The sequence below is a fragment of the Poromitra crassiceps genome (genome assembly GCF_964638095.1).
Source record: "Poromitra crassiceps genome assembly, chromosome: 4".
Classification (NCBI taxonomy): Eukaryota; Metazoa; Chordata; class Actinopteri; order Beryciformes; family Melamphaidae; genus Poromitra; species Poromitra crassiceps.
The window spans coordinates 62,462,941-62,488,641 of NC_139626.1; the positions used below are offsets into that span (position 1 = coordinate 62,462,941).

The 25,701-nt window shown below is 43.3% G+C and overlaps 2 protein-coding genes across 3 annotated transcripts in view; one reads left to right on the forward strand and one right to left on the reverse strand.

Annotated features, from left to right (window-relative positions):
• The window catches only part of aplf (aprataxin and PNKP like factor), a 79,449-nt gene that overhangs the window by 38,281 nt on the left and 15,467 nt on the right, over positions 1-25,701 (forward strand). Inside the window, exons 5-7 of one of the 2 annotated variants that reach the window (XM_083635731.1) lie at positions 14,871-15,039; positions 16,282-16,508; positions 18,478-18,615. In XM_083635731.1, the coding sequence (XP_083491857.1) occupies positions 14,871-15,039; positions 16,282-16,508; positions 18,478-18,615 (534 nt within the window). The remainder of the gene's footprint in view (positions 1-14,870; positions 15,040-16,281; positions 16,509-18,477; positions 18,616-25,701) is intronic. The other variant, XM_083635732.1, reaches the window with a different exon arrangement.
• LOC310774928 (uncharacterized protein) lies at positions 5,000-10,793 on the reverse strand (the record flags this gene model as incomplete). Its single annotated transcript, XM_083635018.1, has 5 exons — positions 5,000-5,952; positions 6,330-6,454; positions 9,826-9,902; positions 10,047-10,606; positions 10,745-10,793. The coding sequence occupies 5 exons, from the start codon at positions 10,791-10,793 to the stop codon at positions 5,000-5,002; spliced, it is 1,764 nt and encodes a 587-aa protein (XP_083491144.1).

Genomic DNA, 25,701 nt, shown 5'->3' on the forward strand with positions numbered 1-25,701 from the left:
GCGCGCCGAGGGCCGTTTCAATGGCGTTTCTCCTGTCTGCACATAGTGCACAAGGAAGCGTTTATCCGTTTTCTGCTTTTCCTCTTGCTCAATTTCAAAACAACAGCTGCGGTATGTGTTTGTTCACGTGTTGTCTTAGATGCTAGGGACCTGATACTATGTCACAGGCTGAGGAAGTGTTTGAACTACGCGCTGCAGTAATAAAAACAAAAACACGTCAAACACGTCATTGGCCCTCTGGGCTATTCCTGATAACACGTCAAAGACGTCATTGGCCCTGAATGAGTTAACGCGATATCTCAGGAATGCCTTGACGGAATTTAATCAAACTTGTCTCAAACATCGACTTGGACTCGAGGATGAACTGATTAGATTTTGGTGGTCAAAGGTCAAGGTCACTGTGACCTCTCGAACGCCATTTTCAAGCTTGTTGTTAACGCGATATCTCAGGACTGCCTTGACGGAATTTCATCAAATTTGCCTCAAACATCTACTTACACTCAAGGATGAACTGATTACATTTTGGTGGTCAAAAGTCAAAGGTCAAGGTCACTGACCTCTCAAACGCCATTTTCAAGCTTGTTAACGTCATATCTCAGGAATGCCTTGACGGAATTTAATCAAACTTGTCTCAAACATCGACTTGGACTCAAGGATGAACTGATTACATTTTGGTGGTCAAAGTTCAAGCTCACTGTGACCTCTCACACACCCAATTTCCAAGCTCTGTAACGCAACATCACAGGAGCGCCTTGACGGAATCTCTTCCAATTTGCCTCAAATGGCGATTTGGACTCCAGAATGAACTAATGCGGAGGCATAAGTCCGCGTTGCGGTCGTTCTAGTCTTGAGTCTGAAGTAAGTCAAACAACAATATCAGGCTATCTTGTCTCAATTGTTCAATTCAAATAATGCTCCCATAGGCATCCAGGAATTTAGCGAAACTACGTTAAGCAAGTAAAGTACGGGGAGGCTTTGTCCCCAAGTTTTGTATGAGGGGAGGCCCACATGCTCAGACTTTGAAAACCGCTGGGTTAGACATTTAGTAAAAGGCATATAAAAATAGTTTGACTTGGTGAAACCGAGCAATTCAGCTATTTTTGGAATCAGGAGAGACCATATAAGATTTCACTCGGACCAAAACTTCAAAACAAAATGTCAAGAGAAACATTTTAATCCACAATTATTATTATTATTATTTTTAGCTTTGGTCAGGTGATGAAGTGGTCTCCCCTGATTCTAAATATACCTGAATCGCCTGGTTTAACAGAGTAAAACCATTTTTGGAAGCATTCTACAAAATGCAGATGGGAAAATGAATGGCGGATGTAATCTCTTGGTTCGTATGCCTTACCTAACCTTGCTTGCAAGATGGATAACCTCGCGAGATCTGAAGAGATTCTCTCGACGTAATCCATCTTGTCATAACCAGGCAGTAAGGATGATTGGTCGAGCCAAGCCGGCTCGACCAATCAGCGGCAGCCTTGGGCGGGCTTTCTGTGTGACGCTACTGAGAAGCGTCTGGGCAAGTAGTGGGTACATGGTCTTTGTAGTTCTTTTCACTCCTCAACATGGCTGCCGTTGCGGAAGCTAAAGCTAGCGAGGCTATCGTAGATGCAGCAATAACTTCAGTTATTTCTCAACTGGACAACATTTCTTCCTTGAAAGAAGAGCAGAGAACTGCACTGAAGGCTTTTCTGGGTGGAAAAGATGTTTTTGCTCTTCTCCCGACTGGATTCGGCAAGAGTTTGATCTACCAACTGGCTCCGCTGGTAGTTAAGAAAATGGGGACAAAGCCCAATCCTATATTGATCATCGTGTCTCCGTTGGCTGCCCTTGTAGCAGATCAAATCAAAGAGGCGAGGGAGCTGGGAGTCACTGCTATGCAACTCGGAGATATTGACGGTCACACAGACATCCTCAATGGGCGATGCCAGCTTGTTTTTGGTAGTCCCGAGTCTTGGCTACTTAACGATAAATGGCGGAATATGCTTTCCTCAAAAGTGTACCGTGAAAACCTAGTGGGGATTGTCGTCGATGAAGTTCACGTCACATACAAATGGTAAGTTAAACGTTTAATGGTTGTATAATATAATGTTAAACGACTGTAAAACTGATCGGTGAAGATGAACAGGTTTATAAAAATACTGTTACAGTCTCGTACTTACTGTAAGATGAAGTGTTTGATGTTTATCTGAACCTACAACATAAGACATTAAACACTACATCTTACACTGAGTCTGATACTGTAACTGTATTGCTGTACTGTTATCAACTATGCACGTTATTGGTAAACTTAATTACCAAGACTCATTGTTGTATATCATTTTCTTTCAAACAGGGGAGAGGGGGACAAAAAGCAGCCAGCCTTCAGAGAGAGCTTTGCCAAGCTAGGGGAGCTTCGATCCATTGTCAAAGAAGGTGAGTTTTGAAATACACTTCAGTAACACTCCTTGAAGAAATCCATTATTACTTAATAGTAATTCAGAAAAGGGGGTAAGTCTCCTCAGATCTGCATTGATTGTATGTGAGGGGTTGTTGTTGATGCATGTGTGCATTTATTTGTTTTTCAGGTACACCTGTGTTAGCCTTGACTGCATCTGCTGATACCAAGAACAGAGGCCGTGTGACCAAGCTGCTGAGTATGGAGGCTGCAACTCAAGTGACTGTTAGCCCAAACCGGAAAAACATCAGGCTAGGACTGAGTCTGGTTCCTGACGACAACTTTGACTGTATGGACTGGGTAGTGAAGGAGGTCAAAGATAAGGGTCTATCAATGTCTCCCATCATAATCTATTGCAGATCACTTAAGGCAGTAGGAAAAGTGTTCACCTATCTTAAAGCTGAACTGGGGGAAGATGCTTGGGTCGACAGAGACCCAGATCGTCAGGCTAAAAACCTTCTGATAGGAATGTTCCACAGTAACACACTGCCACAGAACAAAAACCGGGTTTTGGCATCTTTTAATGGAGAGGGCAGCTGCAGAGTTGTCGTAGCAACAATAGCTCTTGGGATGGGCTTGAATTTTCCAAATGTTTCACATGTTGTCATGTATGGCTTGCCAGGGGATGTTGAAGACATTGTTCAACAGGTTGGAAGGGCTGGCAGAAATGGGTTGCAGTCACATGCTGTTTTGTATGCCATAAAAAATACTGCAATGGTAAATGCAGATGTTAAAGAACTTAAAAAGACAGGCACCAAGAGCTGCTTCAGAAAAGCGCTGTACGGTCATTTTGAAGAGCAGACCACAAGTGTTGAGCCAGGGCATCTGTGCTGTACCTATTGCCACTCAGTATGTGCATGTAAAACTGAAGGTTGTGCAGAGCCTATTCCCAAATATGAGGTAATAGAACAGGATGTTAGCATTCAAGGGAAATGTAGAGTGGTAACACAGGAGGAGAAATCTTTAATCCGTGACATGTTAGAGGAATACATGAGCTGTTTAGCTAAAGACACTGCACATGTCTACACTAGCAAGTCAGCATGTACTGGATTCAGTGCTGAACTTATTGATGCAGTAGTAGAACACAGCACACACATATTTGACTTGGCTTACATTGTTAAAAACCTTCCAGTATTCCGATTAAAACATGCCAGAGAAATACTGCTAATAATCAGTGAAGTATTTGCTGATATTGAGGCTATAGAGCCTACTCCCAAAGAGGATAGCTACACTGAGCCAGACATTGATTATACTGGGTACTTTGATGAGGAAGACGAGGACGACTTTGAGAAACAATCAACAAACAGCAGCCCAGACTCGTGGGAATAGCATTACGCAGTAGGCCATTAGAGGCTCTTGTGCAATATGTCACGTGCAATAATGATAATTGACACGGAATGTATACTATACTTACTCTACGTATTTGTATTTTGCTACTTAGACATTCTACTTATTTTTTTGCTTTTTGCTTCTATCGCATTTACTAGTTATTCTATGCTATGTTGTGTTTTTCTGCTTATTTGCTTAATATTGCATTTACTACGGTTTATTTTTATGTTATTTTATGCTATGTGTGTTCTGTGAGCGAGCTACTGTAACTTGTCCCAATTTCCCCCCAGGGATCATTAAAGTCTTTCTGATTCTGATTTGTACATGACTCTGGAGATGGGGTGTCAACTTCAGCCGTTGGAGTGTCTTGTTCAGTGGACTTGTTTAGTTGGATAAATGATCATGAATAAATTGGTTTTGCCATATAAGCGATTGATTAAAAGTTTGTGTTTTTCAAAACGGTCTGATGGTGTTTTATTTTCAGCTATTACATTTTCAAATAATGATTATGGAAGCATTAATCCAAATTTGCCATTTTACATTGAGAACAGTGACACACATGAACTAACTTACAGATAGTGTAGAAATATAACTTGTTCTGGAATAGATTTACTAGCAAACATAATTTTGATTTGATTTGATCTTTATTTGTCTCGAACAAAGAACATGAAACCGTTTTAAAAACAAAAACAGGTAAATAGACAAGACCTTTTCCAAGGTCAGTTCAATAACTGTTCGAGAAGGGACAGGGGGAAGTAAAAGACTTAATGAAAACATTGAAGTAAATGAAAAAAGTTTAATATGAAAACACTGAATCAAATCCAAACATTAAGTATATACAATTATGATACACATTTACAGATAAAAGTTCCAACACCTGGGTAAGTTAAGTCAAGTTTATTTATATAGCCCTAATTCACAAGCATGTCTCAGAGGGCTTCACAGAAAATATGTCTTGCTAATTCTATTCCCCTCCCCTCCGAGACTATACTGCTAATTCAGGTCTAGGTAGTCTAGGTCTAAATTTAGACTGATACTGCTGGCTACCGGTGCTGGCCTGCTCAACAGTTCAGGACTAAGTTTATTCACCAGCTATTAGATTAGATAGAAAAAGAAAAAAAAAATACCTGCTGATTTTTTCTTAATTTTAGGGACGGTAAGATAATTACCGTCCTGTGAGCGGAGAGTACGCGTAAGCAATTCTGTCTTTCTTTTGTTAGTCCCTTTTCAAATGGGGACCTCCCTCCACTCCTTCAATTTGCTCCTCATCCAGGCCCACAACTCAATGTGCTTCACTTTGGAAAGCAGGTTTCTTTGGAAATTGGGGAACGCTGTGAAATGTCTGCCTGGTTGGTCTCTGAAGAGCTCGGCCTCTCTGACAACCTCAACAAGTGCAAGGATGTCCTCTGTCTGGTTACTTGCTTTATGTGTGCCGCAGGACTTTGAGACATCTAGCTCTGTGTCTGTGGTGTCCATCAGGTCCTTTAGGACGCCAATGGACTTGCTGACCCTGTCTGCTGCTTTCTCGGTCATGTTTGGACCGCTGCGCTTCAGGAAAGACTTCAAGAAGTTGTTGAGGTGTTCCATGTGCAAATCGAGGGGGATATTCTTTCCCTTCCCTCCTCTCCCATTCCAGAACCTATTCCAGGTCAAACTGTGTGCCAAGCGAGGGGAAAGAGTGGCTTTGATCTGCAAGGTCAGCAGGAGTGTACTGTAAGCATATTGGCTGTGACCGTGGGCCTTGTAGAATAACAATGCTACAGTATACAACCTCAACAACCTCTCCCCATCTCCCTCCTTCACTGCATCCTGCATGTTGGCCAGCAAGAAGCCAAAGCTCAGTCTTGCTTCTGTGTGGCTTTTTTTGTGGTCCACTGAAGTAGGCCTAGCTGTATCTGATACCCCAGAAGGTACTGTTAAGCCATGTTCTTTTTTCTCGTGGTTCTCCCTGGCCTTGCTGTATTTGTACGTGATGGGACAACCTGGCATGCGGCATGGGAGCTTCTTCGCCTGTAGAGGCTGGTCGCTGGCGCTGTCTCTGACACCGGTTACAAGGTCTGGGATGTCATTAAACATGACAAACCGGTCGACAATTTGGGACACGGCTTCATGCAGCCAGCTCCTTTTCACACCTGGTGAACCAGTCGTGATGTGGTCGGGGATGAAGCCGTCCGGGACATCTGTTGAAACATAATAGTAAAAGAAACGATAATTACAGTTCGATATTTGTGGAAGCAATACACATGACAAAAGAGCCATGATATTTAAACAATTCAAAACTAATAATTCAGAAGCATAGCAGGGAAGGAATTTTCACCTGCCAAATGTTGGATGTGAAAGTGGGCAGGAGATTTTTGACTGAAATTAATAATTTACCACTGAGTGGGTGGCGAATTTGATTATTTATCTGTCAGTGTTCACCTTTTAAAAAGTTAAGTTCCTATTGAAATTATTACTAAGATTAAGGTTAAGATGTTTAGAAAGAATATATAGTGACCAGCCAGTATGTGACCATAATTGCACTCCACTGTTTAAGTGATGAGGATAAATTGTATACCTGTGACATCCTTCAATCCGAAATGGTCCATTGTGGCAGCCAGAAAGAGAGCAGCAGTGTCCTTATGCACAAACTCTTTATATGCATTGAATGCAGCATGCGGACCTTGTTTCGCGTTGCTGCACCTGTAAGATGATGAGAACATGGAGAGGAGCAGGAAGAAGCAGAAGCAGAACAATAATCACATAAAGCAGTTGGAGATGATGGCATGCAGAGCAGTGGTTCCCAACCTTTTATGTCTTATGTACCCCTTAAGCTGTTTTTCCATGCCAATAGTAGGCCTACCCCCTCACTTGCTTGGCCTTTTATTCCTTTTGTCACCAGACTCCCCTAAACCTGTTTCTGGAGTGACAGCAACTGAATGTTTTTATGCCATTTATCAGCTTAATAGTTGACACTTGCCAGGGGGAATAGTTGCAGCACGCACGTACCATTTTAACATTGGGCTTAAGAAATGACTTGGAATGACTTTTTTTTTTTTTATCATTTTGAAAGTAAATTGTAATCTTAAATCTTTCCAAGTACCCCCTGCAAGCTGCTCGGAATTACTGATGTGTAGAGGACCACCAGACTAATGTCAAATGTGTGGTGGCTGGACTTTTTTAACCTGATGCGCCGTGGTGATACATACATTACTAATAATAACAATAATAATAATAATAACAAAGAGCACTTTACATAAACTAAAAGACGCTGTACAGTAAACACTGAGGAGACGATGTTAGTCAAACAAACAGTGGACAAAACATGGGTCAGACAGACAGCGATGGATGGGGGATGAGAGTTGGGAGACTAGGAGAAGACGGTGGAGAAGAGATGGCTTTTGAGGTGGGATAGAAATATTGTAATACTCAGATTTTCACATGTCAGGGGGGAGGGGATTCCAGAGCCTGGGAGCTGCCCTAGAGAAAGCTGCAGAGGTTAGACTTGGGGTGGAGAGGCCAGCAGAGGTGGGTCTGAGGGACTGGGAGAGGGGGAGAGGATCTCAGTGAAGTTGGTAAAGGGCTTTAGAGGTGATGGAAAGGAGTTTGTACTTGATCCGGTAGGAGAAGGACACACACATGAATATATACAGACAACACATACACAAACCCAGGTCATCGATCAGCAGTCGTCAGGAGTCAGTAGTCTACCACCCCCTCCCCCCAGCAGTACCAAGCCGGAATTCATTGTGGCTGGACTTTACCTCCCCTCAGTACAGAGCATTGTTAGTCGTGATGATGAAGTACCAAGCCGTAATTCATGGTGGCTGGAGTTCATCAGTGAAAATAACAACCCTGAAAAACATTTGGAGACTAGTTAACAATGCAGTTTAACTGAGAAAATGTCGATATAACAACAAGCATGCAGAACATATTGACATAAAAAAAAAAAACCTACTGAGAAGACCACACATGTTCACGATCATCAGTCATCGATCATGCGTCATCAATCTACACTCATACATCACTCATCAATCATCCACAATTAAAATTATGACGGCGTTTATTTTTACCTCAACTTGTTCATATTTGATAACAGTGTCCCATGGTCTCGTGCAGAATCCTCTTTGTAAAATATCCTGTGATAGATCTAAAATGCACTTTCGTTTTAGTACAGCAAGCAAACTATTTCATGTAGAAGGAATTGAAATTAAATAGTTTGTCTATTTAGTCAAGGCATAGATAAGTAATTTCAAATTCTGAAAACATTGTTTTGTGGGTGTAGTGGGTGAAGAATCAGCTGATAATCCATATTGCTGTGTAGAGATGCTGCGATCGAGATTTTTCAATTCCGATCCGATTTCGATATTTTAGCTCAAAACCGATCCGATTCCGATCAAATTTCGATACCCGATTCGATACCGATTTCGATCCGATACCGATACAGCACATATTTAAGTCTCTCTATGCTGTCTGATAGCTAGCAGGCAACAAACATTTTTAGGGTTAGGTATGTATGTGTGTGCTTTGGTAATATAGTATGTAAACGATTTAGTTCATCTAATTCATTTCCATGACTTTTCCATAAGTTCTTAACCTGTATTTTATGCACACCTGGGGTAAAAAAGAAGAAGAAAGGGCAAATGTTGTGAGCAAAGATGGATGATTTAAAATTCCATAGCTCTGAACTAAGCAAATCTGACATCACTATTGTGATATAATATTTTTTTTTAGTAAAGTGTATCACAGCGGTCTGAATTTTGCATGGGGCCAGTTCTATAGTGAGGCATGGAAAGCCTCACTATACGCCATCATATCTGTGTCGTTTCACTTTTGACTGAAAAATGATGCCTGTAGTCTAGATTAAAGAAAATACATGTATGTGATGTTGACAATTATGTAGGCTATGTGCGCATTCGTTTTCCTTATAGATCGAGTGCTCCGCAGCTAGCTACGTTAGCTTGCATGTAACGTTAACGTTAGTTGATTTTGGAGACACAAACCCTGGACGTTTCATTTTGAGTAGGCTAATGCATGAGGTTCTCTATGGTTTTTACGCCAGCTCTGGGAGTATGAAATGCTTTAAATGCGGGGGTTTTGGTCACAACAAGCTTGTGGAACGCTGCCCTGCAACTAGATAACCAGCTAGCTAACGTTAGCCCCGTTAGCCATCATCACAACAGCTAACGTTAACGCCAAAACAAATCCGCTGCCTCATCCCCACGTTTGGTTTAGCGTAACGCCAGCTCAGACTTTCCCCTAATCTCAGAAACCTTGCGGGACATGTATTGCAAATTGCAATAGTGGTTGTTTTGTTATAATTTGAAACTGTCAGACAGCCACACTGGGGGCGGCCATGTTTGCCAGTCTATGGTGCGGACGCGTGATTTCGAATCGCACATAGGTTAAGGACGGGTGTGTCTGACGTTTTGGCCCTGGCCATCCTAGGCTCAACGCGGCCTCTGTGTGCTGCTGCTGCTGCTGCATGCTGGATAGAAATCCTGGAGCGGAGTCATGGAATGGAGTGCTTATATCGGAGCCTTGGATCGGTCATTTTCGCTGGAATCCGATCCGATCCGATCCATGTTTTTTGGCTGATATCGCGCCGATATCCGATCACATGATCGGATCGCAGCATCTCTATTGCTGTGATTAATCAGTTTGAGCTGATACATTGAGTGAGCTCACTTACCTCAAACAGGTTTCGGATTGCATGCCAATCCTCAAACTTGAAGACAAGGCCTTCTAGTCTGTCTTCACTGCTCTCTCCTTCAGCAAAGGCCCACTGTATGTTCCGACTGGTCCCCTCCGACAGCCTGTCCCCGCCCACCAATACGCTCGCCACCACTCCATGTGGGCCCTTTGGAACATACCTACATGAAATATGTTAATGCACCACATCAATGTATGTGCATAGTAGAAAAGCAATAAGTTGGTGCAGGTGTCACTTTGCGTCAAACAATGCCTGCTGAAATGCACAAATACTGACATCAGATAAATTAGTGACCTGCCTTGGAATTTATGAAACACATGTGCCAAAGATTTTGCCCACTCCTGCCTTAGTTCATACTTACTCTTTCTGGAGGTGCTGTAGAACATCCACCAAGTCCCCAGTTTTGTTCTCATCTTTGAAGAGAAGTCCAAGAGGGTGCTATGAAGAGAGAATATATGGCTTGTAATAGCATAAAGGTTTGCGTTAAAGTTATATGCCAGTACTGTAGTCAGTACTTGCTCAACCCACAAAGTTAACTGAACGTATAACTCACAATTGCAGCGTACTTCATTTTATACTTACATGGGTGGAGGCCTCTGTCATTATCGATGAATATTGGTGAGGGATGTGATGAACCACCACAGTCGATAATGGCTTGAAGGCATCTAGGTGCTGTGTCAGGATTCGGCTCCCCAGGACAATGAATTCGCGGCGCATATGGGCTTGCGTCTCAGGACCAGGGAGGGAGTTCCCGATGTCATAGTCCATAATTGGCCGAGTGGGCTTGTCCTGGCTGAGATGGTTGGTGGACACTCTGTCTTCTACAGCCATGTGGTGGGTCCAGTGGATTGATTTATTTGCTTGGCTGATAGACTGGTGGTGTGTGCGTATGAAGAAGTCCACATTGTCAAATACAATTGAATATGTGGGTGGTGGAGTTGACTGGGTTGATGGTGCTGCTACAGGCAAGAAGCTGATGCCCAGATCTGCCATTTCAGCATCTGTTAATGAAGTGAAGGTGAACTCAGCTGTGCCATCACCTGTTCCCAGCTCAGTCTGCGGACATGTCTGTAAAGTGGCACTGGGGATGCCAGCAGCTCCCTGTGTGGAGATGGTGTTCTCCGACGCGCTTTGTGTTTCCTCTGTATCAAAAAAAACAAACATTTAAAAATCTTTACACATAAATGGACACATAAAAGTAGCATCGCACATCGAAAAAGATACCATTGCAGTCACAATACAAACCATGAACACCAAAACTAATGTCTGGCCTTTCTCACCTGACAAGATTAACTGCTCCATGCTTTGGGCAGCCCTGCCAAGGTCCATCGCACCCGCAGTGTCACTTAGTGGGCTTGTTCCAGTAGTTCCAGCTGCATCCACTGTCCTGCAAGTGTTTTCTACTGCTTGGCCAGCAGCGTCTGTGTCTCTGTCTTCCTCAACTCGGTTGGAGGTTAGGAAGATTTCGTTGGCTACTTTCAGGAGGTGAAAATCCTCGCCGCACGTTTTGGACAATTGGTGTTGTTTTAATACAGCGTTTGTATGCGATGTTGTTATGCCCAGTTTGCATAGCCTTTTAAAAACGGCTTTCTTCGCCCCGCCATACTGTAGGACACTATTCACGTAGTATGCAAAAGCTGATAATCTGGGTTGCCTTCCTCTCAAAGCTATAGCAGCAGCTGCAGCAGTGGAATGGGGAGACTGGTTTGTGATTTTGTCAAAAATGGAAAAAAGGAATGGTGACATACGCTGGAGATCGGACAACAAGTTCTCAAATGAAAACGCCTTCATATCATCTGCTGATGACCGCCACAGCATGAAACCGTTCATTTGGCTACAGAGTATTTTGGTCTCATCCTCTATGACTTGAAGGACATTTTCCTTGAGTTCTCCAAAAAGCTCTTGGTGTCTAACTATCAGATTAGCTGCCGACCTCCAATTTCCCCTTGTAATGTGTTCCACGATCCCTGCTGTGTTGTTGTCGCACACTGTTTTTCTACCCCTGATAGTAACCTGAAAGACAAAGCAGAGGGTTCATTAGTAAGTAACCATTACTGCCACTATGCTTATTTCATATGCATCATAATCTGAATCAGCTTTATTGACCAAGTATTTGTTCACATAAAACGATTTTTACTCTGCTTTGAGTGGCTCTCAATGTACTGACACCGAATACAGCTCAAAACAAGGACAACAAAGCTGAACAGAGTCAAACATAAATATTTGCTAAATATACAGTACACCGTATACATAAAAAGCTGGATATAGCTGGATGTAAACAACACTGAAATTTGCAAAGACCGCAATGGTGCAGCATGCAAAGTTGCTGGAATAAATTCTGCAATTATTCATGTTAGATTAGGTTAAATTATGTGTTATCTGGGGTAAGTAGTTAACTGTTAAACTCCAAATTATAATCTCGATTTTGTAGGTAAAGTGGATGATAGGTTTGAAAGGTTTATTGCACATTGACTGTTTCTGACACTGTATGACTGATTTAAGTGCACATCACAGATCGACACTTGCACAGGGCAATCACATGAGAATCGAGTCTGCTCTAAAGTTTACACTCCCTACCCCCCACCTCACTAGGTAGGTAGCATTGGGGGATGGGCTGTGGGCATGGTGAGAAGAAAGGGAAGTGTATCTCCATCCTAACTCCATCCATAGAGAGGAATGCATGGCAATAACAAGCAATAACAGTCTAGAAGAAATAACAAATTAAAAAAATCAAAGGCCACAGGTTTGGCGCAAGATCATTAGATCAGACTAACAATTAGACAGCAAACAATTGGCAGCGCCAGGTACAGGTTAAACGGGAGGCTACAATTTTCAACGTTATGTTTCACAATACAAACTTACCTCTGTCAGACTTCGCCGTGCAGGCATCGCAGTTGTTGGCTTTGCCAACCTGTGGGTTGGGGTCAGACGAGGGGTGTGAGCTGGTGTCTGGATTGGTGTTTTGGGACGCATTTTCTTTTTGTCTCTTGGTGTTTTGGAAGGTGTTGGCTCCCTGTCCCGTTTCTCTGACCTGACTGATGCAGCTGGCTCGCCACTGTCGTCGGGGATCGGTCGTGTTTCGATGGTTGAAGTAGTTGGTTCTGGAGCTGGTCTTGCTTCTTTCTCAGCTTCTTCCCATCGTCTTAAATTGGAAAAGGAATCTTCCATTCTACTCAGCGAGCGATAGCACGACCTACAGATCCTACTGGGTCGTGAGGCGTCGTTCGATAGCGTTAACCCTAACGCTATCAGACGTTCGTTGACATTTTTTCCGCTGGCGTCCTTTTTACCAAATATATTTGTGGTACTCGATAATATGCCATTTATGCGCATATTTACCTTGCACAAACGGCACAAATCGCCTAACTCCATGCTAACTGCTAAATGCTGCGATGCTGCTATGCTAAAGCTATTCTGTAGTCCTATTGAGTCCTCCGGGTCGCAAACGTGACGTCAGAGGCATGGCGATCTGATTGGTTGAAGTCAAGACCCACCAGCGGTGATAGACAGATGGGTCATCCAATCACCTGCCAAGTAGCTTGGAAAAAGTGCCCGCCTCCGTCAGCGTGTCTGATTACTGCATTCCCAGATCGACTGTTGTAGTGAAACTATGTGGAGCTATACCGTCCATCTGGCAGCGTCAGGTTATGCCTTACCAGGAAGTGTGTGAGACTTTGGCCGTCTATAGGCGGTGAGATAAGAGGGGGCTGGGGCCCCTGTAAACAATAGTGGTTGGTGGGGGCGTGTCTTGCTCTGCAGGCTGCTGCAGATAGACCTGCTTGGACCATGTGGGCTGCTATAGTAGCTTCAGTGCATTCGAGCAACACTTATTGTTGGTTGTTATTTAGTTAGATATTCAAAAAGCGATCTACTCTATTCCCATGTCAGCTCTCTCTCTTTCTATGCAAAGTGCATGGGAATCAGGAGTGCTGTTTTGTGTTTTCACAAGTTTAGGAGAGTAATATTAAGCCTAGAGTGAACTTTTCTGGTGAGTGAATTTTATGTTGTAACCATGTTGTAACATGTTGTAACGGTTTATTGTTAGGCTATTTGGTTTTCTGAGGTAGAGACCCATAATAAGCCCTTTCAGGGTTTCTCGTCTCTATATGCACCTACATTTCCTGTTTGCTTTTTTTTTTTTACGAGAAAAAATAATAATAGTGCTTATCTTGAGTGAGTGAATTCAGTTGAATCCGACCTGCGGGAGCAGTTAAACGGTTAAACACAATCAGATCTCCGTGTGCATTGGTTGTGCATCAGCGTCAGGTTTACTACAAACCACCAAAATTGCTGGTTCATGGGTTGTGTTAACACGGGCACGGCGTGTGTGTAAAGTGCAAACCCCATTTCTCTCGGCTCTGGAGTAAACCAGTGCGTGTGTGTTTTTGCCAGCGCTGTCCAGAGAGGTGGGGCAGCGATCGAGCATAATCGAGTAAATGTGGTCCTCTTTTTGGCCTCTTCAGAGCGGGTGTTTCTCTTGCAGAGTGGGTCTCTCTCAGTCTGCAGTGCGTGGTGGTACGGGTCAGCTGTGGCCAAGGTAGCTGCTGAGCTGCCATGCTGGTAAGACTGATCACTGCCTGAACACGGAAGGAAAGGAGCTGTTGTTGTGCTCATGGACTGCATGTTTTCATTCCTCTCGCTGGACCAGAAGGCTCTGCCTGTGGCCTGTAGCACCTCCCCCCTCACAGTCTGTTTACATTCTGAAGCAGCGTTGACTACAAAGTAAAGCTGCGTCAATGTAGCCACAATAAGGAAAGTCACTTCCGGTAGAATTTATTCCCCAATCCCCACCAAAATAAAAGTCCCTGTTGTTAATCAGTGTTGGGGGTAACTCGTTACAAAAGTAATACATTACATGTAATATAGTTATTTTGGTAATGCAAGTAATGCAAAAGTAGTGTAATAAGTAACGAGTTACTCTACACACAGACAGTAATATTGTAAACATTACTTTCAAATGAAAGTAACAAGTAATATGTAGTATATTACATTTTGAAAGTAACTTGCCCAACACAGTTGTTAATGCACTATATATTATACACACACACACACACACACACACACACACACACACACACACGTGTATGTATATATATATATATATATATATATATATATATATATATATATATATATATATATATTTTTTTTTTTCCAGGTTGTATATTCAGGTTGTATATTTCAGGTTTCAAATGAAGCAATGAGCTCGCAGGAGGCCATGGTTTAGTGATTTTACAACGGCTAAGCGAGTCTATGCAGGAAGTGAGTGAAATCAGGTGTCTGCCCTCACTCTCTGAGGCTCTGCTCTCCTTTCCCTCGTCAACTACCGCCATCAAAGTGCCTTTGAGCAAGTCAATGAACCCCCAACTGCTCCAACAAGTGGCCTTTTTTGTCCTTTTCTTTTAGGGTACTGCACTGTCACAAGAACTGGAGGAGCAGTGTGGCATTACTCCTCCTGTCCAAATGGAGGAGGAGCAGTACAGTGTTGCTCCTCCTGAAGCCAAGAAGAGGGTCTTACCTGCCTGGATGATGGACGTTGAAGTCTCTCCCAAGAAGCCTCGCTGCACCCCTAAAGGTACCGTGTCCACGTTTTCACCCCTAAAGGTACACGTTTTCACTGTTTTTGATACTTTAACAAGAAAGAAAATGTGTCCACCCATAATACACTCACAGCCAGGGCACCTCGCATTAATGATAACGTCAAGGCTCATAATGTCTAGGGATGGCTAGCAAGCCAGTGAAACCATGGCATATCACAAAGGCTGCCTCTCATCAACCAGTGGACAAGCTTAGACCTGAAGACCCACCTGAAGTCCAGGAAGTGTTCCTGAAAGCTCCAGTTCATCGACTGGCCACTGGGGGCTGGGTGCAGTAGGCATCGAACACCGCTGGAATGAGTCCGGAATGCTTCCGGGTTCGAAAAGGGAAAAGTGAATGAGTGTTTAGAATGGAGATTTCACTTCAATGCATCAATTAAGGTCTGTGCAGTCACAGTGTGGTTAACAAACGTTTATTTGGGTTCAGCAGGATAATCTTCACAAACGTGAATCACTTTTATGACTTTTGGAACGCAAATGCGTTTTTTTTGACGCTTCAAAAGGCATAAAAGTGATTAACGTTTGTGAAGATTATTCTGCTGAACTCAAATTTGCGTTCCCATAAACTTTTGCTATCCACAGACCTTATTTGATGCATTGAAGTGAATTCCCCATTCTAAAACCCCATAGACTTTTCTGCTGACGAACCAAAATGGCGGCGATTTCTGGTTAAGCCTACAAAAATGTCATCCCTGCGGTGCTCTATACAGCCCATGTTAAAATGCCCGACTTTGTAACGGGATGAAACATGTTTTTGGTGCAAAACACAGGTTTGGTCTATAGTGCAGTCTGAGGCGGACAATAGAGAGCCAAAGTGGAACGTCACTTCCTGCTTCAGCACTGTACCAGAGATGTTCATCCGCCATTTATTTTCCCATAGACATTTCGTAAAATGCTTCTAAAAATAGTTTTACTTGTTCAAACCAAACGTTTCAGATATATTTACAAACAGGGGAGACCGCATAACATTTAACTCGGACCAAAAAGTTTTGGTCTGAGTGAAATGTTCTATGGACTCTCCCGATTCTAAATATAGCTGAACCGTTTGGTTTGACCAAGTAAAATTATTTTTAGAAGCATTTTACTAAATGGCTATGGGAAAATAAATGGCGGAAGACAATCCCTGGTACAGGGCTGAAGCAGGAAGTGACGTTCACTTTGCCTCTCTGTGACAAGAAGCTGCTGAAGTCTGGCGTTTCCTTTCCCTTTCCTTCAAGCAGCTGTGAAGAAAGCCAGAGCGCCCTCAGCGAGCAGCACCATGCGGGCCGGGCGCGCTGCCAGCTCCTCAGCCCAACAGCCAGGGCTCAGCCAGGCAGAAGAAACACCCAGGGAGAAGATGAGGAGGATGAGTGATGAAGATGGACGTCCAGCTACGTCCAGTTCCTCAGCCAAGGAGCCAGAAAAGGCTTGGCTGGAAACACCCAGGAAGACGAGGGAGATCAGCGAGGTAGGGCTGCACAATTAATCGAATATTAATCGTGATCAAGATTTGGCTTCCCACAATCAAAAAATGGGATAAAACGTTCCGCATTCCCTTTGTTGACAAATAGAGATAATTAAATATTTAATAAAATAAGGCCCAGTCGGATATGTTCCCCTGTCAATAGCCCTTCACTAAGAACAGGCAGAAACATGAATATACAAACAGGGGGTCAAGTAGACAAGATAGAAAATTCTGAATTAAAGTTAAAAAGTACCTACAGGAAACAACCAAGCAACAACTCCTCATTGAGGCCTTTAGGGTGTTCAGTCTGCAGCGTGTGGATCCAGAAAGCTTCTCTCTGTAGCAGAGCTCTGTCCCTATCATCACCACCTCTTTTCAAAGGTGCTACACATTCAATTCCCTGAAACCTGAGTGAACACACATCATGGCCAGCAGAATTAAAATGTCTCGCCACTGAAGACTGTTTCATCTTTGTTCCTAATAGTGCTCTTGTGTTCTGACATGCAGATTTTGTGCTTTTAGCTCTCTTGTGGTTTTACCCACATAGCACAGTCTACAAGGACACTTCAAAAGATAAACAACAAACCTGGTCTTACATGTAATTCTACTATTGATAGAAAACTTTTTCCCCAGAGTGTGGGTGTAAAAAGGACCCACCTCTGATCATAGCGTTACACTGAACACAATTAGAACGAGGCAAATTGCCATTAGGTAAATTAGATAAAAATGTGTGGCAGTCAGTGACACCCCACTCCAGGCTCCGCTAGGCATGGGTCCATTTCCGGTTTTGCCGGTCCGGTCCCGTCCGGTGTACGAACTTAAACCGGTTTTGCCGGTCCCGTCCGGTGTACGAGCTTAAACCGGTTTGATTTCATGGCAAACTGCTGAATCGACATGTATCATTATGCAGGCTCTGTCAAATTAAAAGGCAGCCTCAGCAACCTATGTGGCGTTGCAGGGCTAAATCCAACTTGTATTGCATTTAATAAGCAACATGACAATCGAATGTTTAGTTATAGTTTGTTTTTTATAAACTCAGTCACTGAGAGCCATAAACTGCTAAGGCGATCACAGCAACATGAACGCGAAGGAGATGAAATTTCACTAGCAGAGGAGGGGGGAGACGGCACAGAGCACTGTGAGTTGTTGGCTGTCTGTCAGTGGTATGAAACTTCATTGGCTGACCGGTCTCCTAAGGGGGCGTGGCAGTGGCGAAATAGATACAGGAAGTAGGGTTGTCAAAAGTATCGATACTATCGGAAAAAATCTATACAAAAAATTTCAAACCGATACAATACTCATTTGCAATAGGTATCGATAGTATCGATAAGTATCAATACAAAAAATGTGAAACCGATACAATACTCATCTGTATATTATTACCAGCAGTGCTTTCTCTTAATGAAAAAATCAAACATACAACTGATTTCTCCCTCCCTGTCATTGGTGGGTATCTGTTGCTTCAACAAGCTCAAAGTGTTCTGATAGGCTGATGACTAGAGCAGGGGTAATCTGCTGTGTACGTGCAAAGTTTATAATGAGTTTTATCAGGCTTAGATTATGGAGAAACGTACGTCTGTCTGTTCATCTGTCTTTGTTTATTTTTTATGCCTCTTGATGTGTCGTCAACCCCCCCCCCCCCCCCCCCCCCCTTTCCGTGGTATCGAAAATGGTATCGAGTATCGATATTTTCCTGCGTACCGTTATCGAAGTAGAAATTCTAGTATTCGTGACATCCCTAACAGGAAGTGACTGGAAGTTGAGATGTCTCTATATTGAAAAGTCTGGTTTAAACCTTCCTTGGTAGAAGATAACAGTTCAAAGAAATCTAGTGTTATTTATTTATTCATTTATTTATTCATTTATTCGTTCAATAAATGCATGATGTTCCCAAAGTCGAAGAGTAATCGTGTTAATTAATTGTGATCTCATCTCAGTATTGATCAAAATAATGGTGATCATCATCATTTAGACCATAACCGTGCAGCCCTCCAGCCAGGCGGAAGAAAAGATGCCCAGGAAGAGGAGCGAGCTCAGCGAGGCGGAGGAAACGCCCAGGAAGAGGAGGAGGAAGACCAGTGGTGAAGATCGAGGTTCTCTATCCAGAACAGTTGAGTATTGTTGTTAACGAAAAGTCCGACTGTTGCATTTTGTTTTTGGTCAAATTTGCCTTGAGAAGTAACTCAACCCTTGTGTCGCACTATGGGGCATTTTTGGCTATGTTTGTAATTTTGGCTGTTAATGCATACAGCATTATACAGCATACAGCATACATTTTGACATGGCTGTTTTTTTATGCCTCCGCCGGAGGCATTATGTTATCTCAGTAACGCCTTGATGGAATTGCTTCAAATTTGGCTCAAAACATCCACTTGGACTCAAGGATGAACTGATTAGATTTTGGTGGTCAAAGTTCTAGGTCACTGACCTCACGACCTGCTCTCAGACCTGTTCGCGAACTCTGAGAGCAGGTCACGTGGGGGCTGGGTTTACCCAGGCTACAATACCTCTGCAATACCTTATCTGAATTGTCTGCTCTGGATGTGTCCATGTTGCATGTGATTGTCTATCACAGCTGGATAGGTAAGTCATGGGTTGACAGAGCCAGTTACTAACCAGCTACATAGGTCCGGTTATCTGGATCGCCAATGTTAGGTTTAGTGAAGCCGGCCAACTCAGCGATACCCTGACTTTGTTGAACTTGCTTGGTGATGCAGGCCTTGGACTTGCAGCCGGATACCTCCGGCGAATCCACCGATTGCGGGTTGGACATGGAGGCGACCGCGGGTCCTTCGGATGACAAGCGCGGGGAGACTGGGAAAGCGTGGAAATCGAGGAACGGGCAAATTGTCTGGTTTCCCGCGTACGCTGAGACGGCGCGCTGCAAAGGCCACAACATACATCCAGCCGCTCCCCATCTGGATTTGACCCCGGGACCCACACGGTACGCCATCGCCCGTATCAGCAGTCTGAAGTCCTGCTTCGACCTCTTCGTGACAGAAGAGATCCAGCAGATCCTTCTGGATATGACAAACCTGCGCGGGAGACGTTCCTACAAAGACTGGAAAGACGTCGACGCCACTGACCTGCAGGCGTTCTTCGGGACGCTGATTCTGGCCGGTGTGTACAGGTCACGCAACGAGTCGACCCGCAGCCTGTGGGACGCCCACACCGGACGGGCCGTCTTCCGGGCCACCATGTCCCACAAAACATTCGAACGCCTCACCGCCTCCCTGCGCTTTGACGACACACGGACACGACGTGCACGCCGTCGTACGAGGGACGACAAGCTCGCTGCCATCAGGCCCGTCTGGGAGAAGTGGGTCGAGCGCCTCCCGCTTCTATTCAACCCGGGTCAGGACGTCTGTGTCGACGAGCAGCTCGTGGCGTTCAAAGGCCACTGTGGCTTCCGGCAGTACATGCCCAGCAAACCTGCGAGGTACGGCATCAAGATCTGGGCCACCTGCGACGTCGCCACGTCGTACGCGTGGAAGATGCAAATCTACACGGGGAAATCTGCCGGCAGCGCGCCGGAGGTGAACCAGGGAAAGCGGGTGGTCCTGGACATGACGGAGGGGCTCCAGGGCCACACCGTGACGTGTGATAATTTTTTCACCTCCTACGCACTGGGGGAGGAGCTTCTGAGAAGGAAAATCTCCCTGGTCGGTACCATTCGGCACAGCAAGTCAGAGCTTCCCCCGAAGATGCTGCAGATGAAGGGCAGAGCGCCGCAGTCGTCCCTCTTTGCCTTCACCCAGACGCACGCAGCCGTGTCGTACATTATGATGCGCGGGAATAACGTGATGCTGCTCAGCACGAAGCACCGCAAGCCAAGTGTGAGTGACGCCGAGCACAAGAAGCCAATGATCATACTGGACTACAACCGCTGCAAAGGAGGGGTCGACAACCTGGATAAGGTATGTGGCGTCGCGCATTCATTTTCACTAGGGCTGCAGGCAACCATTATCTTCATTGTCGATTAATCTCTCTCTTATTCTCTCGATGAATCGATGAGTTGTTTGGTCTATAGCAGGGGTGGCCAAACTACGGCCCGCTGCCCGTTTTTAAGTGGCCCGCCATGAATTTAGAAAAAAAAAAAAAAAAAAATCTGTTTTTCTGTTTCAAAGTTTAAAATGGTAAACGAAAACGAAAACAGGGGAAAAAACGGAAAAACAAAAACATTAAGAAAAAGAAACTGAAAAACAAAAACAAAAAAACGGATTCCCCCCATTTCGTTTTTTCAATTTAAAACCATTGAAAATGGGTTATACTTGGGCACCCTGACCTGGTCTATTTATTAAAATATATATATATATATACTGAATTAATGTTTAATACTAATGTTATGTTAAATTATCTCTGTCTTAACCTGTTGGCACAGGAAAATAAAATTTGACAGAAATACCCATTGTAATAGGTGAGCGCATCAATAAACTATGTGTCATATATTTATTTAGGTATAAATTAAATTTTTGATGGCACAAGGGTTTTCTGGACCAATTTTTTTGCCGCGAAAACTGACGCGCTTAATATTGTTTGGCCCGCGACTCTTTATATTTTTCTGTATGCGGCCCACAACCAAAAAAGTTTGGCCACCCCTGGTCTATAGAATGTCAGAAAATTGTGAAAAATGTCGATCAGTGTGTCCCAAAGCCCAAGGTGACCTCCTCGGTTGTCTTGAATTGTCCTCAACCCCAAGATCTTTAGTTTTACTGAGTAAAGAAAGCAGGGAATATTCACATTTAAGAAGCTGGTGTCGCAGATTTCTTCTTATTACCTAAACTGATTCATCACTTCTCGAAATACTATTAATAATCAAAATGTGATTAGTTTAATAGTTGACAGCTAATCGATTAATCATAGCTCTGTATTATGCACGCATTTATTCTTACTGAATTTGTGTGCTTGTCTTGATATATTTAGTGCTTTAATCAGTGTTAGGCAAGTTACTTTCAAAATGTAATATACTACATATTACTAGTTACTTTCATTTGAAAGTAATAAGTTACTTTACAATATTACTGTCTGTGTAGAGTAACTGGTTACTTATTACACTACTTTTGCATTACTTTGACCAAAACAACAGCAGCAGCAGAATGACATCGCTGCCAGGTACGCTGAGTGCCATCCCGATCAAATAATTTCAACCGCCTTGAAGTCAGTGTAAACAATCAAACATTCTAAATGTTATTCTTTTCCTTTGTTATAGTCATCTATCGTGGTTATTTGCATAAAAAACATATACTTTGATTAGGAAATGATTGTATCTTTTTTAAATATGTGCTTTGATTTATTTATTTTTAACTCAATTTGTAACTTGAGTTGCTTGACAAAGTAACTGGTATAATATGACTGAAATCCTATAAGTAATAAGTTATATTACTGAGTTACTGCTAAAAGTAATATATTACATACATGTAATATGTTACTTTTGTAATGAGTTACCCCCAACACTGGCTTTAATTCAGTATTTTCTTGCCTATTGTTTTTCCCAAGAATAATGTTTTTCTTTGGGCTTTTTTTGCCTGCAGGTTGTCGGCACCTACAGCTGCAAGAGAAAGACCAACCGGTGGCCAATGGCGCTCTTCTACAACATGCTCGACGTCTCTGCCTACAACGCTTTTGTGCTGTGGACCGCTGTGGATCCCTCCTGGAACCAGGCCAAGGGCTACAAACGCAGGGTGTTCTTGGAGCAGCTGGGCAAAATGCTGGTGACGCCGCACATCCTGCGGAGAGAGCGCCGGCCCCGCATGCCGCCAGACTCCACTCTCATGGTGGAGGCCCTACAGGCGCCGTGGAGCAGCCCGAGCAGCGCGGGCCCGAGCAGCACAGGCCCGGGCAAAGCAGGCCCGGAAAAAACAGGCCCGAGGAGGCTGTGCCCGTTCTGCACTGCCAACAAAGTGAGAACTTACCTCACCTGCGACAAGTGTCACAGGTGCGTCTGCAAAGAGCACCTCTACACGGCTCATACCTCGTACTGCCCTCCCTGCCACTCCTCCGTGCAAGGCTCGACACTAAGGAGCCCCCGTCCTCCCGGGAACGTTAAAAATAGACGCAGGCGCGATGAGAATTAATTTGGGGGACGGAGCTGGGAGGAGCTGGGAGGACAATGTCTGGTTGAACAAAATAAAAAATGCTTTGCTGGTTAGAATGAACGGTGATAAAAATGACACTGGTGCAAATGAAACCTCTTTGACAACATACCGTACTGCTCTGAATATTAGACGACTCGTTTTTCAGGGAATTACGCCTGACAAAGTTCCCCCCTAAACTGCGAGGTACTGTCTCTCTCTCTCTCTCCTATCATCGCTCTCTCTCTCTCTCTCCTATCATCTCTCTCTCTCTCTCTCTCTCTCTCTCTCTCTCTCTCTCCTATCATCGCTCTCTCTCCCTCTCTCTCTCTCTCTCTCTCTCTCTGCATCAGCGTTAAAACACTGACACTCACTCACAGCACTTTAGCGTTTAGCCGGTTACCGATTGGCTTGGTTTCTTTGTCTGCCTCTCTCTCTTTCTTTCTCTCTCTCCGCCTGCACCTGCTCTGATCGCTCTAATCCGCGGGACCGCGGGTTGAACAAAGGGCGGGCTGAGTTCAGCTCCGCCAAAACGTTTGTTTAAACAGAAACGGCGGTGCGTTGAACACCCTGTTGTGTTATGCAAGCGTTGCACCAAACTGAAGCACTCTGCAAATAAACGCCTGATGTGGTAACTCTGTGGGAAAGTACATAGATACAGAGACATCTCTCTGTGTAGATAGTAGTCCAGTAAAAATGTCACTTGACCTCACACTAATTGCAACAAAACCAAACTCAACTGATTTTGTATCCTCAATATGTCCTCAATGAAGGAAAAAAAGTGTTAAGGAAATGTAAGGGAAATTTTTGAAAATGACCTTGATGCTACCAAAAACGTTTATTTATTTATTTTTTAACATTTATTTTTATTTTTTATTTTATTTATTTTATTTTCTCCTTGAAGCAAAAAACACATACAGGATATAAGTGATGAGATTTATGGCACATAAAAAAAAAAAAAAAAGGCTTCCATAGGCTACCATCATATTTAGGTCATTTTCAAAACTTTCCCTTCATACATTTCCTTAACACTTTTTTTCCTTCATTGAGGACATATTGAGGATACAAAATCAGTTGAGTTTGGTTTTGTTGCAATTAGTGTGAGGTTGACCCACATATTTGCATAAAATGCCTGGACTATAGATGGATAGATAGATGATAGACAGACAGATAGATGGATAGATATTATTATTATTATTAGATAGACAGACAGATGATAGACAGACAGATAGATAGATAGATCATATTATTATAGATAGATATATAGATCATATTATTATTAGATAGATAGATAATATTATTATTAGATAGATAGATAGATAGATAGATAGATAGATAGATAGACGCTGCAAAAAGTTAGTCGTCAAGCCTCCATGAACTGAACCCAGCCACCTCTCCACCTCCCTCACGCCGGTGTTCCCGGGCGGTGTCACACTGAATACATTACTTGGCCACCGACACCGTCCTTTTTCCTTTTTTGTAGAAAATATAACGCATTTAGTTCATCTTCACGCGTCGGCGCTGACTGCTCCGCCTGCAGCAGCACAGGGGAGCGAGTGGAATCAGGGTTCACTTATCATGTGGTGATGTTGACTGACAAGCTACAGTCTAAGTCAGGGCTTTTCAAAGTCTGAGACTGCGGGACTCCCCTCAGACAAAAAATGGTGTCGTAACTGAAATATCCCTAACCGAATCGAGATTGAATCCAATCGAGACCTTGTGAATTAGAATTGAATCAATACCCAGCGCTGATTAATAGCTATAGACGGTTTTCACAGAATTGTGTCGCTAGGGAACACTTTGAAACCAGCGTATTTCCTGTCAGCCATTGTATTCACCTTATGTAGCCACGCCCATTTGACCCGGTCGTGTGACGACTTCCGGCAAAGAAAAAGAAAATGGCTGCGCTGCTCCAATATCATCTAACTCTGAACTAACTAATAATTTAGCCAATTGTAGGTAACATGTAACATACCAAATAAAAGCAAACGGAAATGTCTAAGAATGCAACGCCATGTAACTGGCTCGTTAAGTCTCGCATTCCAGGGAATTACGTTAACGTCTGCGGGTCTTATAGACGTAAGTGGCTCGAGCTGCGCTCGGAGGAGAGAAAACCATCTGAAGCTTTCTTTGTTGGAGTCCAGGTATGTTTGACAAGAAAGTGCTCGTCCTTGTCGACGATAACGTTATCTGACCTGGCTAACAGTGGATACTCGCTTGCTTGCTGTGTACCGAGCTCAAAGTAGTAGGCTACGTTCTTTATTTTACACCCTGCGCTGTCCGCTACAAAAACAACTCTCTTCTTCATGACGTTCTTTCGTATTTGGCGCCGTGACCGCCGGAAGTGTTAACACGACCCGGAAGAATTTGGCCCACCCCCGCATCTGAACATAAGGTGAATTGGCAAACACTGCAACAGGAAGTAAGCTGGGGGCAATTTAGAATGTTTATGTTGTCAAGTTAAAACCATCATCATCAGTTATAAATTATACTCTTTATTCAATTGTGCCTTTCTCTAGTATAGTATATAGTAGTTGTGTAGTGTAGTGTTGTATAGTACATTATATAGTAGTAGTGTAGTTTTTGTTATTCCATGTTCTGACTTTTTACCTACCTCATGTGTTTTTCGTCATTTATGTGAATTAACACTGTAACTAACACCGTGATTTGCCTTTGGCCAGTTTGGGGATAAAAGTACTCTGTCTCTTTCATACTAGTATTTCTGTTCTGAGATATGTTCAATGTTCTTTTTGAAAAATAAATCTTGTTTCAAAGTGATCGTGTACTTTTGCTTTATTTATAGAGCAAAATAAGGTAATAGCCTATTACTAATAGGCTATTACTATTACCTATTACTAATAGGCTATTATGGTAAAAAAAAAAAAAAAAAAACTTTGGTAGGCTAATGAGATTAATTTAAAAAAGCAATAATGGACATTTACATGGACTAAGTTAACAAGTGAGATTGTTGATTTTAACTAATGCTGCACAAAAAATAAAATCAATGTTGTTCATTCACACATACAGTATCCCAGCATCTGGTGATTCCCACTTCGTGTGTGTGTGTGAGTGTGTGTGTGCGTGCAGCACCTAGAGGCCAATGTATTCCTGCTTGTATTCTGTTC